At 32.4% G+C, this 11,034-nt stretch overlaps 5 protein-coding genes across 5 annotated transcripts; 2 read left to right on the top strand and 3 right to left on the bottom strand.

Moving 5' to 3' along the window:
- Positions 1-217: 217 nt before the first annotated feature.
- NAEGRDRAFT_62687 (uncharacterized protein) lies at positions 218-526 on the top strand (the record flags this gene model as incomplete). The annotated part of the gene is made up of 1 exon (XM_002682063.1): positions 218-526. One exon carries the CDS (start codon positions 218-220, stop codon positions 524-526), a length of 309 nt encoding a protein of 102 aa, XP_002682109.1.
- Positions 527-581: 55 nt separating this feature from the next.
- NAEGRDRAFT_62686 (uncharacterized protein) lies at positions 582-2,079 on the bottom strand (the record flags this gene model as incomplete). The annotated part of the gene is made up of 3 exons (XM_002681914.1): positions 582-1,634; positions 1,691-1,753; positions 1,801-2,079. 3 exons carry the CDS (start codon positions 2,077-2,079, stop codon positions 582-584), a joined length of 1,395 nt encoding a protein of 464 aa, XP_002681960.1.
- A 121-nt stretch (positions 2,080-2,200) lies between these two features.
- On the bottom strand, positions 2,201-3,325 carry NAEGRDRAFT_62685 (small GTPase; the record flags this gene model as incomplete). The annotated part of the gene is made up of 7 exons (XM_002681913.1): positions 2,201-2,358; positions 2,491-2,539; positions 2,588-2,801; positions 2,949-3,061; positions 3,106-3,125; positions 3,206-3,232; positions 3,292-3,325. 7 exons carry the CDS (start codon positions 3,323-3,325, stop codon positions 2,201-2,203), a joined length of 615 nt encoding a protein of 204 aa, XP_002681959.1.
- A 4,109-nt stretch (positions 3,326-7,434) lies between these two features.
- Positions 7,435-8,691, top strand: NAEGRDRAFT_30302 (uncharacterized protein; the record flags this gene model as incomplete). The annotated part of the gene is made up of 1 exon (XM_002682062.1): positions 7,435-8,691. One exon carries the CDS (start codon positions 7,435-7,437, stop codon positions 8,689-8,691), a length of 1,257 nt encoding a protein of 418 aa, XP_002682108.1.
- A 20-nt stretch (positions 8,692-8,711) lies between these two features.
- Positions 8,712-10,724, bottom strand: NAEGRDRAFT_77219 (lysyl tRNA synthetase). The gene has a single exon (XM_002681912.1). The coding sequence runs from the start codon at positions 10,705-10,707 to the stop codon at positions 8,746-8,748; it is 1,962 nt and encodes a 653-aa protein (XP_002681958.1). The 5' UTR covers positions 10,708-10,724; the 3' UTR covers positions 8,712-8,745.
- Between the last annotated feature and the right edge of the window lie 310 nt (positions 10,725-11,034).

Below are 11,034 nucleotides of genomic sequence, written 5' to 3'. Positions count from 1 at the left end.
TACTCTTATTTAAATCTTCAGCTGACAAATCATAAATATTTCCCAAAGAAATTTGAGAAGGTTGTTCACTCATTTTTTTTGTAATTTTTATTTAACATTTTACAATGAATTTGTATCACAATGCAATCAATCAACAGTACAAAATATCAGAGCTGTTGCTTCAGTGGTGTACCAGTTACCATAATTAGACAATTTACATTTTTCAATAATTAAAAAAATGAATCAACACCACCATTACAACTTTTTCCATCCAAAGCTTTACAAACAAGTTGGAATTTTCCTTGCCTCTTCAATCTTTTCAATTGGAGTTTACAAACTTGTTGGTACCATGCCTAAAACCAATGTATTCTCCACTGATGAATCAAGAGATGAATTAATTCGTTATCGTCAACAATCAATTCTTCCAGGCGAAAACTCCTTGATGGAAGTTCTTAATTATGCACCAGTTGTCTATGATAAAGTTCCTAAATTTGATAAAAGAGATGAAGTAAATGAAAATCCATTTTACAATTATCAAAAACATTGAGAATTACTACAAATATCATGTAAATAATGTAAATATATATTAAATAAAAATGAAATTACAAATCCTCATTATCAAAAACAATATCATCCTTTTCTGTAATAAGCACAGATGAATCATTTGTTTGAAGTGGATTAGTTGACTCTTGCTCAACCACAACATTAACTTGAACAGGAGTGTTTGGAGTTGTGGTGGCAGCTAATGGATTACTACTTCCTGAAACTGTGAATCCTCCAATAACTGGTGATGAGTTAATATTTGATGTTGGGCTATTGGTATTCACATTTCCTGCAATGATAGTGGTATTGTTTTGGTGTCTACTCTTGAATGAAATTTGCTTATGTGTTGGAGAAGAGGATTGATGTTCAATTGACTGATTGAAGAATGCATCACCATTTTCAGGAGTAATTTTAGTAATGTCAATTGGACTATCTTCATCATCGTCACTCAAATCCAAACTAGTTGTCTTGATTAAAACGCTTTTTCCATTATGAGTACTTTCATTTCTCAAATTTTGATAGTCAACCCAATCTTTCAAATAATTGAATTGGAAAACGAGTGCAAGAATTGGACCAAAGACAACACCGAATGGAACAACCAAATACAATTGTTTCAACATTAACATTCCATAAAGCATATTACTCAAACTAATAAAGTTAGGATTTGAATCTCCAATTAAAGAATCAATTGAAACATTTGAATCTTTTTGAATACTAATAAATAATGTGAATGCACTTGAAATGATAACACTGGAAAACAATGCACATGCCATAAAGTAAACATAATTACACGTTGGTCTTCTATACCATAAAAAGGAAAAACATTTACATTGGAATATTCCCGTAGTAATTATTTCAGCACATGAATAAATAATTAAAAAGAAAATTGAAATTCCAATTAAAAAAGTCCACAAAACTTTCCACTGAGCTCCAGTTTTTCCTAATTTAGATTTAGTTTGAGTTGTATAATTTTCTTGACGAATGACAATAATTGATTTGGCATTTTCTGTCCAATCAGTTCCATACAAGAAAACACACAACAATCCACAAAATATGCATAAACCAAAAATGATAAATGCAACTAATTTTCTAGTTGCAGATGCTTCATCATACTAAAAGATCATGACAGTTAGTTAATTATTGGTGGATATTTGGTTATTTTACTTACTGGTGTCACTGCAACGTTTAGAATAAAAATAGTAGAAACCAAAATCATCAACAATCCGAAAAGCTATTAGAAATTATTAGAAATCATGATCACCAATGATAATTACTTACAACAGCAAATAATTTGTAGAATAAAAGTTGAATTAGAATTGTTCCCATTAGAAATGTTAAACAAACTCCTAAAAATACACCAATGATACCTGTCACAATTTGATTTAATCGTGTCAAACCAGGAACTGAGAAAATATCGGAAAGGAATGGATTTTTGTTTAGCACATTTTGTGTGTTTGATAATTCAGAGTATTTAAAGGTATCATCTCCCGAAACAACTGTTTTTTTTAAAATGTTGGCAAAAAGTCCAACCTTTGATTGTGAAAGACTTTGAAACATTTTTTTTAAATTTGAAATTGAATTGACAGCAAACATCTGCAGCACTTCACACGTTAGATTATAATCATTTGGTTTTTATGGAATACTTTACAATAGTTTCATTATCAGTGGTATTATTGAATTAACAATTACATGAAGAGGATGATGATGATGTCTTTTTCGATTTTGTTTTAACTTTTTCTTCTTCACTACTATTGTCATCACCTAGTCCATGTTCTGATAATAATATTTCCTCTTTGATATGTGCATTGTACAGTGGTTGCTTAATTTCCTTTTCCTCTGTTTGAATACAGTTTATATTTCACATTCCATTCAATTTGAAAAATTGTAATTGTCATGAATTTCAATTAAAATTTCAATGAAATGTTTCAATTATCTATAAACTATTTAACATTGTTAATTGAAACTTACTCACAACAGATAAGAATGCACTCTCCACATTCGTTCCATCAAATGCACTCTAATTCATGATTAAAAACAATTCACAAAGTTAATGATGATAACATACAGTCTCGTAGAATGTAATTCCATATTCATCGGCTAACTTTTTACCTTCTTCATAGGAAACTCTTCTAGCATCCTTTTGATCACACTTATTTCCCAATAAAACTTTCTTAATATTACCATCTGTGTAATTGTACAAATCCTTCAGCCATCCTCTCACATGATTGAATGTATCTATTGAGGTTACATCATAAACTACAATGGCTGAATCAGCTCCTCTATAGTAACTTTGTGTCTATCATTGCGTTCATCCATTATCAGTATTGGCCTTGTTTTTCAATTTTACTTACTATACTCCTAAATCGTTCTTGTCCAGCACTTTAAATTCCTTGCTATAAACTGAATTTATATTTCAATCTACATACGTATCAAAGACAGTCACCTTAACTTTCTTATCATTCAAACTGATTGTTTTATGGCCCATTTCCATTCCGATGGTATATACAAAATTAGGATTAAATTTATCATAACAAAACCTCTATGTGATGAAATTAATCCTTATTATTCAACAAGACTCCTTACATTCATCAATGATGATTTTCCTAATTAAATCATAAATAATTGTAATATCATCAATTTTTAATTGAATACTTAATAACAAACTCTTCTTATCATCACTTACCTGTTGCACTATCTCCTATAATAATCACTATTTCAATCATAAAAGATAATGATAACACTAAGCAAAATAACAATCTTTAAACTCACCCTTATTTGCATAATCAAAATCTCTGTGCATCATTTTTTGATAATGAAAAATTTCAAGACCAAATAGGAGTTCTCTAAAGATAATAATAATAGAATTATTAATTAATAAGTAATAATTGGAAGATGCAATTAGAAGAATTGAGAATTATATATAATGTACATTGAATTTAACAAAAACTCTGTTCCAATTTATCTTGTTTTTATGAAGAACATTCAATAAACATGAGGTCCATTAAAATGATAATACGAGCCGTAATAACTGTAACATTACAAGGAAGAACCTTAGGCCTTAGGGCTATTAGTGGCCAGAGCTTATTATTGAGCTGTATTATTAACAACTGTTTATGATGGCTGGTGCAAGAAGTTAAATGGTTGGTCTCTTATTGTTTATTAGAGTAGAGCGAAACTAACATGTTTTATTTAAAAGAGTTTATCTATAGGTTAGTTTGTACTTTGATCCCTCATCTGACATGGTGGCAACAATTGCCTTTTTTCTCAGTTCCATGTTTGAGGTTGAGTGAGAAATTACAAATACTTTATCAATCTTGGTGGAAATCATCTCAATGACTTGCTGTACTTGTGCTTGCCCATTTACATCCAAGGCATCAAATACTTCATCCAACATTAGGAAATTGCTTCTGAATCTAGATCTCTGCCTAACCAATTCGAACAATGCAAAATGAATCATCAAGTGATTTCTTTTACGTTGTCCAGAAGAACGTTTACCATAATCCTCTTTGATCATTAAATCAGAGTCAAATGTAATCTTTAACATATCACTTCCAACAAGTTTAGAATATTCATCCAAAATATTATTGAGATCTTCAATAGATTTGTTCAATAAGAATGATCTCATTGTTTCAAAATCATCTTTGGTTGATTTCTTTGACTTTTTATCAAAAGCCTTTTCCCAAAATTCAAGAGCAGAAAAATCTTGCTCATAATCCTTGTAGCTTGTAGAAATAGTTTCATAATCTATCTTGAGATTTTCCAAAGAATCTTCACTAGATTTTATGTCTCGTTCAAGTTCTAATTTTCTCTTCTTTGAGAATTTAATGTTGGCATCCAATTCGTACTTTTTTTGCATTGCCTTTCTTTCTTGGGATACCAAGCTATTAAGAGTAGCCTCAACGTCCTCAGATTCATTAGATAAACTTTGCAATTCCTTTTCTGAAGAATCAATAGATGATCTAATATTGACCAGATCATTTTCAAGATTTGCCTTCTCCTTCTGGTTTAGGATAATTGTATTTTCAAGTTTGGTAAGAGATTGCATTGTGGATTTTTTAGAGCGTTCCAAATCATCCATTTCCTCTTGCAAATCTGCAATAGTAAAATTAATATGCTCAATATTTTGTGTCAACTCTTCAACCCTAGCTTCAATGGTTCTTTTTTCTTCAAGAATTTTCTCGTGAGTGTGTTCCTTGATAGGTTGCTCACAATATGGGCATTCATTGTTTTCAGAAAGGTCCATCAACTTTTCTAATTTCTCTTTAGAAACATTTAATTCTACATTGCTCTCCATCAAAGTTTGTGAAAATCTCTTCAAATTAGATCTGATTTCATTAATATTCTCCTCAAAATATCTCTCCAATTGTTTAACATCTGTGATATCGTCAGTAAAGAATGACCCCTTTTCCTCTGCTAATTTTTCTAGATTCTTTTCGAGGGTATTAATTCTGACTTCTAATTGATCATTTTTCTTCAAGAGATTGTTGTAATTTTGCCTGGCAATATTGAGTTTCTGGAATTGTTTCCAATTATTCTCTGCTGATTTCTTTTTAGCCACTAATTCATTACACAATTCTACTGATTCGGCATAATCGTTTTCTTTTTCAGAAATAGCAGAATCAATTTGTGATAATTGCTCTTTCCACTTTTTCAGAGATTCTTCCAAGGAAACAATGGTAGACTCTGTTTTTTCCTGTTCTGATTTCATGGAATATACTTTTTCAATAAGACTCTTTTTTCTTTCCCTTGCCTTAGATAAATAGCTATCAAAAAGATACAACCCCAATAAATCTTCAATTAAATCTCTTCTTTGTTTTGCATCAGAGGTTAAGAAATTTACAGCATTGTCTCCCACAACAATAGCTTTGGTGAACATATCAAAATTAATTCCGGTAAGAGACTCAATAGAAGTCTGGGAATCTCTTGTTGAACCCTTTTCAAAATCGCTGAGATATGTTCCTTGATTAAAAACTCTAACACCTGTTCCTTTTCTTTCTGGAGCAGATTTGCTAATTAATTCATCTGGTAATTCCTTTTCTCCAGTCTTTGTATACTTTCTGAATCTTTCAATAGAATAACCTGATTCAAAATCTACTCTGACCAAACAATCCTTTTTGACTTGGTCATTGACAACAAAATCTGCCTTCATATCAGATCTTAAAAACTTATCAAAAAGACACCATGTTAGTGCCTCTAAAATTGTACTTTTACCAGCACCATTTGATCCCTCCAAAAACCAAATTCCATTTTGCATATTCTTGATTTCAAAGGTAATACATCCTTGAACACCCAAGAAATTTTGGATTGTGATACTCTTGATATTAGCTTTGAACGTATCACCAACATTTAGATTATTGTTATCTTCCTTTGTTGATTCTGAAATAATTTCCTTTCCAATTTTGATTATATTATCACTGAATTGAGAATCATATCCCATAGATGATAGATTAGCATACTGTTTTACATATTTTACAACGAAATCCTCAAACATTTGACCAGTGAACGCCTTCTCGTCATCCTTTTGACGATCATCACTAGATAATGCTGATTGAACCTTTCTCACTACCACAGAGTGTTTTTTCACAGAACTTGCTCCAGCCTTCAATAACTTTTCTTGTATAACTTGGGGAACTAAATCGAAACTTTCATAAATAACAGATACGTGCTTTCCCTTATATTCTGTGATTTCTCCAAGGTCTTCCTCCTTACTCAATCGTAGTATTCTGAATTTATCCCACTCAGGATTTTGAACGAATTGTATTTCATCAGTTTCAGTGTCATAAATTACTACTCCTCTAGATGCATCACCTGAATCTCCAAAGTGATGTTGCATAGGTGCACCAACGTATGCTACCTTCTTATCACAAAAGTGATGATGGTGAAAGTGACCTGAAAACACTCTTTGAAATTGAGTTAAAAATTTTGGTACTTTGGATCCTTCCTCAGGCAAATCCATATCGCTTCCTGTATCCTTTTTCTTGTCTCCTTTTTTCTTTTCAACCAAAATATTCTTTCCAGAATGGTCATCATAACTCCTAGAATAAACATTTTCCTTACTATCTTTTTGATATCGTTGAATTGCTCCATTAATCGCCATATGGCAGAACCCAATCGAATTATCAAGTGGTTCTTTTGTGATTTTTTTAACAACCCAATCCCTGATTATTGAAGTATCCTCATAATATGGAATTAATACTACTTTCTTTCCATCAAACTCTGTTTCTGTAATATGCTTATGAAGATAAATTCTATTAGATGATACACTTGACATACCAAGTGCATCCAAGGAGCTCACTTTTGTATCATACTTTAAATTCAAGTCATGATTACCACAAATAATGTGAATTTCTTTCGGTATCTTTTGAGACAATTTATCAAAAAATTGGAGAGCTGAACTCTGTGCTTTAATACTAACAGTCTCTCGAGTATTTAACACATCACCCATACACACAATATAATCCACCTTTTGATTTTCAAACTCTTTTGTAATCCACTCTCCAGTCTCAACCACTCTCTCCAAACCAACATCTTGAAAGTGAATATCTCCAAATAATCCAATTTTTGCTTGATTTTTAAAAGAGGTATGATAGTTTCCTCTCTGACTATTACCGACATCATGATCCCGAACCGTCATCAACAAGCCTTTCTTCTGCACACTACCATTCCTCGTTGCAACTGCTGATGAAGAATTGTTGCTACAAATCCGAAAAAGTTGTTTACTCATTTTTTTAATGATGATTTTGATTTAAATTGATGAAGAAATCATTAGAAATAATACTACATGTTATCAAACAATCAATATAATTGATAAATTGATATAAATTTTGATACATTCAATTATTTTGTAATGATATTATTTGCATCATGTTCAATAAAATTGAATTAATATTATTTTAATCAAATACAAAAAAAATGGAACACCGAGTGGAATTAAAGGCAGGAGAAGAGTTGAGATTTGAAGTAGGCTTTGATGAAAGTATTAAAATAAAATTAGTGGAAGGAAAAGCTGAATTTTTTGGTTCCGAATTGGCTTTGAATAGAGATTATAATTTTATTGGTGGAAGAAATGGAGCAATATTTACATATCATGGAGCAACAATCGAAATGGAGAGTTCTAAAGGAAAGGATAATATTTCTAACTATGTCGGATCAGAAACACCAATGAAGGAATATTTGGAATTTCATGATAAAATTAATATGGAGAGAGGACCTGTTAATAATCCTCCAAGAGTTCTTGTTGTTGGTCCTGCTGATACAGGAAAATCATCAGTTGCTAAAATTTTAGTTAATTATGCTGTTAGAGTTGGTAAAAAAGTGATATTTGTTGATTTAGATTGTGGTCAGAATGATATTACATTCCCTGGAACCATCAGTATGGTTGCTAAGAATGCATATGAACCAATTGATATTGAGGATGAATTCTCATTATGTTCTCCTTTAACTTATTTCTATGGTGAAACAACTCCTGATAAAAATGTTGATCATTTCAAAAAGATTGTGGAACAAACTAAAAAGATGATTGATAGGAAATGTTCTGTTGATCAATTCTATGAGGAAGGAGGATTTATTGTTAATACAGGAAGTTGGGTTGACAGCTCTGGCATTCAATTGTTATTATATATTGTAAAAACTATGCAAATTAACCACGTAATTGTTATGGATGATGACAGACTTACAAATAATTTAAAGAAAGATTTGAAAGATACAAAAGCTGTTGTCACTCGTTTGAAGAAAAATCCTGGTGTAATTAATAGATCAAAAGAGCAAAGAACCACTGCAAATCAACTTAAAACTAAGCAGTATTTCTATGGAATGCATAAATCTTTGAGTCCTCACTCCATAGTTGTAAGATTTGAGGATTTCACCCTTTGCAGAATTGGTGGTGAATGGCAGGCTCCATTGAGTGCTTTACCAATTGGTGCTAAATCCAGTTATAATCCAGTTGAAGTTAAACAAGTTGACCATAGTGAAATCACCAAGTTCAGTATCTTGGCTGTTTCTCTTGCAGATAAATTGGAAGATGTTTTAACAAGAAATATTTATGGAGTAATCCATGTAACAAAGATTGACCATGAAAATAAGACAATGACAATTCTTTCTCCATCCCCTGGTAAAGGACTTCCAGGCAAATTTGTAATTGCTGGCCACGTTTCTTGGCTTGATACGTAAAAAGAATAAAGCTTAATTTTAAATAATTTATACAATATTTACTTTGCAATAAATTTATTGCTTGGCTTCTTCTGGCTTTTCAGTTGGTGTGTTATCTTCTGGCTTTTGAGCAGGGAAGAGAATAACTTCCTTGATATTGTAGTTATTGGAGAGAATCATAGTCAAACGATCCAAACCAATACCCCAACCACCAGTTGGTGGCAAACCATATTCAAGTGATTTACAGAAATCTTCGTCCATGAATTGAGCTTCATTGTCACCAGCATCCTTTTGGGCAACTTGATCTTCGAATCTTTCACGTTGGATGAAAGGTTGGTTCAATTCAGTGTAAGCATTACAGACTTCCTTACCGATGATCATCAATTCGAATCTTTCAGTGAGGACCTTGTTATCTCTATGCCACTTAGCGAGTGGTGACATGATTTGTGGATGTTCAGTAATGAAAGTTGGGTTAATACATTCTGGTTCAAGATATTCACCAACCAACTTATCCAACATTCTGGCAGTGGTCATTGGTGGAGAACAATCAACCTTATTCTTCTTGAGGAGATCAACAAGGAAAAGTCTGGTTTCTTCAGTATCCAATTGAGTTGGGATCTTGACGTTAAGTCTTTCTTCAATACTTGAAATCATTGGAAGTCTCTTGAATGGTGGTCTGAAGTTGACAACAACATCCTTATTAGTGTGTGGCATAGTGAAAGTTCTATGATACCATTCATCTGGAACAACTGATGGCAAGTTCTTTGGATCCTTTCCATTGGCAACGAGAGCCATTTCACTCAACAATTCTTCAGTAATCTTCATCAAATCATTGTAATCAGCATAGGCCATATAGAATTCGCAAGCAGTGAATTCAGGATTGTGAGTCAAATCAATACCTTCATTTCTGAAGTTCTTACCAATTTCGTAAACTCTTTCCAAACCACCGACAACCAATTGCTTCAAGTACAATTCAGGAGAAATACGCATATACAAAAGCATTTCCAAATCATTGTGATAAGTAGTGAATGGTCTAGCATTAGCACCACCTGGAATCATGTTCATCATTGGAGTTTCAACTTCAAGGAAACCTCTTTCATTCAAGAAAGTTCTCAAGTGAGCAATAATCTTACTACGAGTGACAAAGATATCTCTTGACTTCTTATTCATGATCAAATCCAAATAACGTTGTCTATATCTGGTATCTTGGTTGGTCAAACCGTAATGTTCCTTTGGCAACATGTGGAAACATGGTGTCAACAAAGTAATCTTGGTTGGAATGATGGACAATTCTCCCTTCTTACTCTTACCAGCAAAACCGTTAATACCGATAATATCACCTCTACGGAGAACAGAGTGAACCTTCTTGAAAGCATCTTCACCTTCAGCATAATCACTGATACCACTCATAACTTGGAGATCTTCACCTTCAGCTCTAATGTGATAGAAAACTAATTTACCAGTTGGTCTACTAGTAATAATTCTACCAGCAAGGGCAACAGTTTCTTCTTGAACACGTTGTTCAGCAGCCAAGTGAGAGTACTTCTTGATGAATTCTGGAACAGTAGTGTCAACATTGAATTTGTGTGGGAAAGCATCAAAACCTTCCTTTTCCAATTCCAAAATATTCTTCTTTCTGATTTCATAGTACTTGCTTGGATCCAAGCTGTCTTCATCGATCTTTTCATCACCTTGAGCCTTTTGCTTTTCCAACTTCTTTTCCAACTTCTTTTGCATGGAAGAAATTCTCTTTTCGAGCTTCTTCTTAGCATTCTTGGATTGTGGTCTGATTGAATTGAACTTCTTGATAGCAGCAGCGACTTCTTCGTTGAATTCACCAACTCTCAAGCCTTGGTTAACAATTTCAGCTTCGTCCATGTTAATACCAGCTTCAGTAGCGGCTTTAGCAATAATTTCATCTCCTCTCCTTTCTTGAGCAGCTTCTTCCAAAGTCTTCAAGGTTTCTTGTTCAGCTTCTAAAGCCAAATTAATGGCAGAGTAGAGACCGAGAACTTGTTGTGGTGTGAGTTCAGCCATGATGTTGTTTTATTTTTTTAAACGCGAAAAATAATTTTGAATTTTATTTGTTTTTATTTTCTGCGAGAGACAGCAGAAGTAATAGAAGGGACCAAGCATTAGCAAGCGAAGGAGTTGATATCAACTTTACAAAACTTTTAATAGACCTTTGTTAGATATTTGAAATTGAGGGATTTTAAATAGGTTACTGTAAGATCATTTATATAAGGAAAAGTGGGTTATGATTGGAAATTTTTCCCAATTAATTTGAGTGGATTTTCGAGGTTTACAATTTTTATAATTGTAAAAGCAACAAGCATATAATAAATAATAATTACAGAGTAATGT

The sequence above is a fragment of the Naegleria gruberi genome, assembly GCF_000004985.1.
Source record: "Naegleria gruberi genomic scaffold NAEGRscaffold_4, whole genome shotgun sequence".
Classification (NCBI taxonomy): domain Eukaryota; phylum Heterolobosea; class Eutetramitea; order Acrasida; family Naegleriidae; genus Naegleria; species Naegleria gruberi.
Note: the sequence above shows the minus strand (reverse complement) of the source record. Positions and strands in the feature narration are given on the sequence as shown.

Coding starts and splice junctions, on each gene's coding strand:
- NAEGRDRAFT_77219 (XM_002681912.1), bottom strand. CDS start 10,707: ATGGCTGAACTCACACCACAACAAGTTCTCGGTCTCTACTCTGCCATT.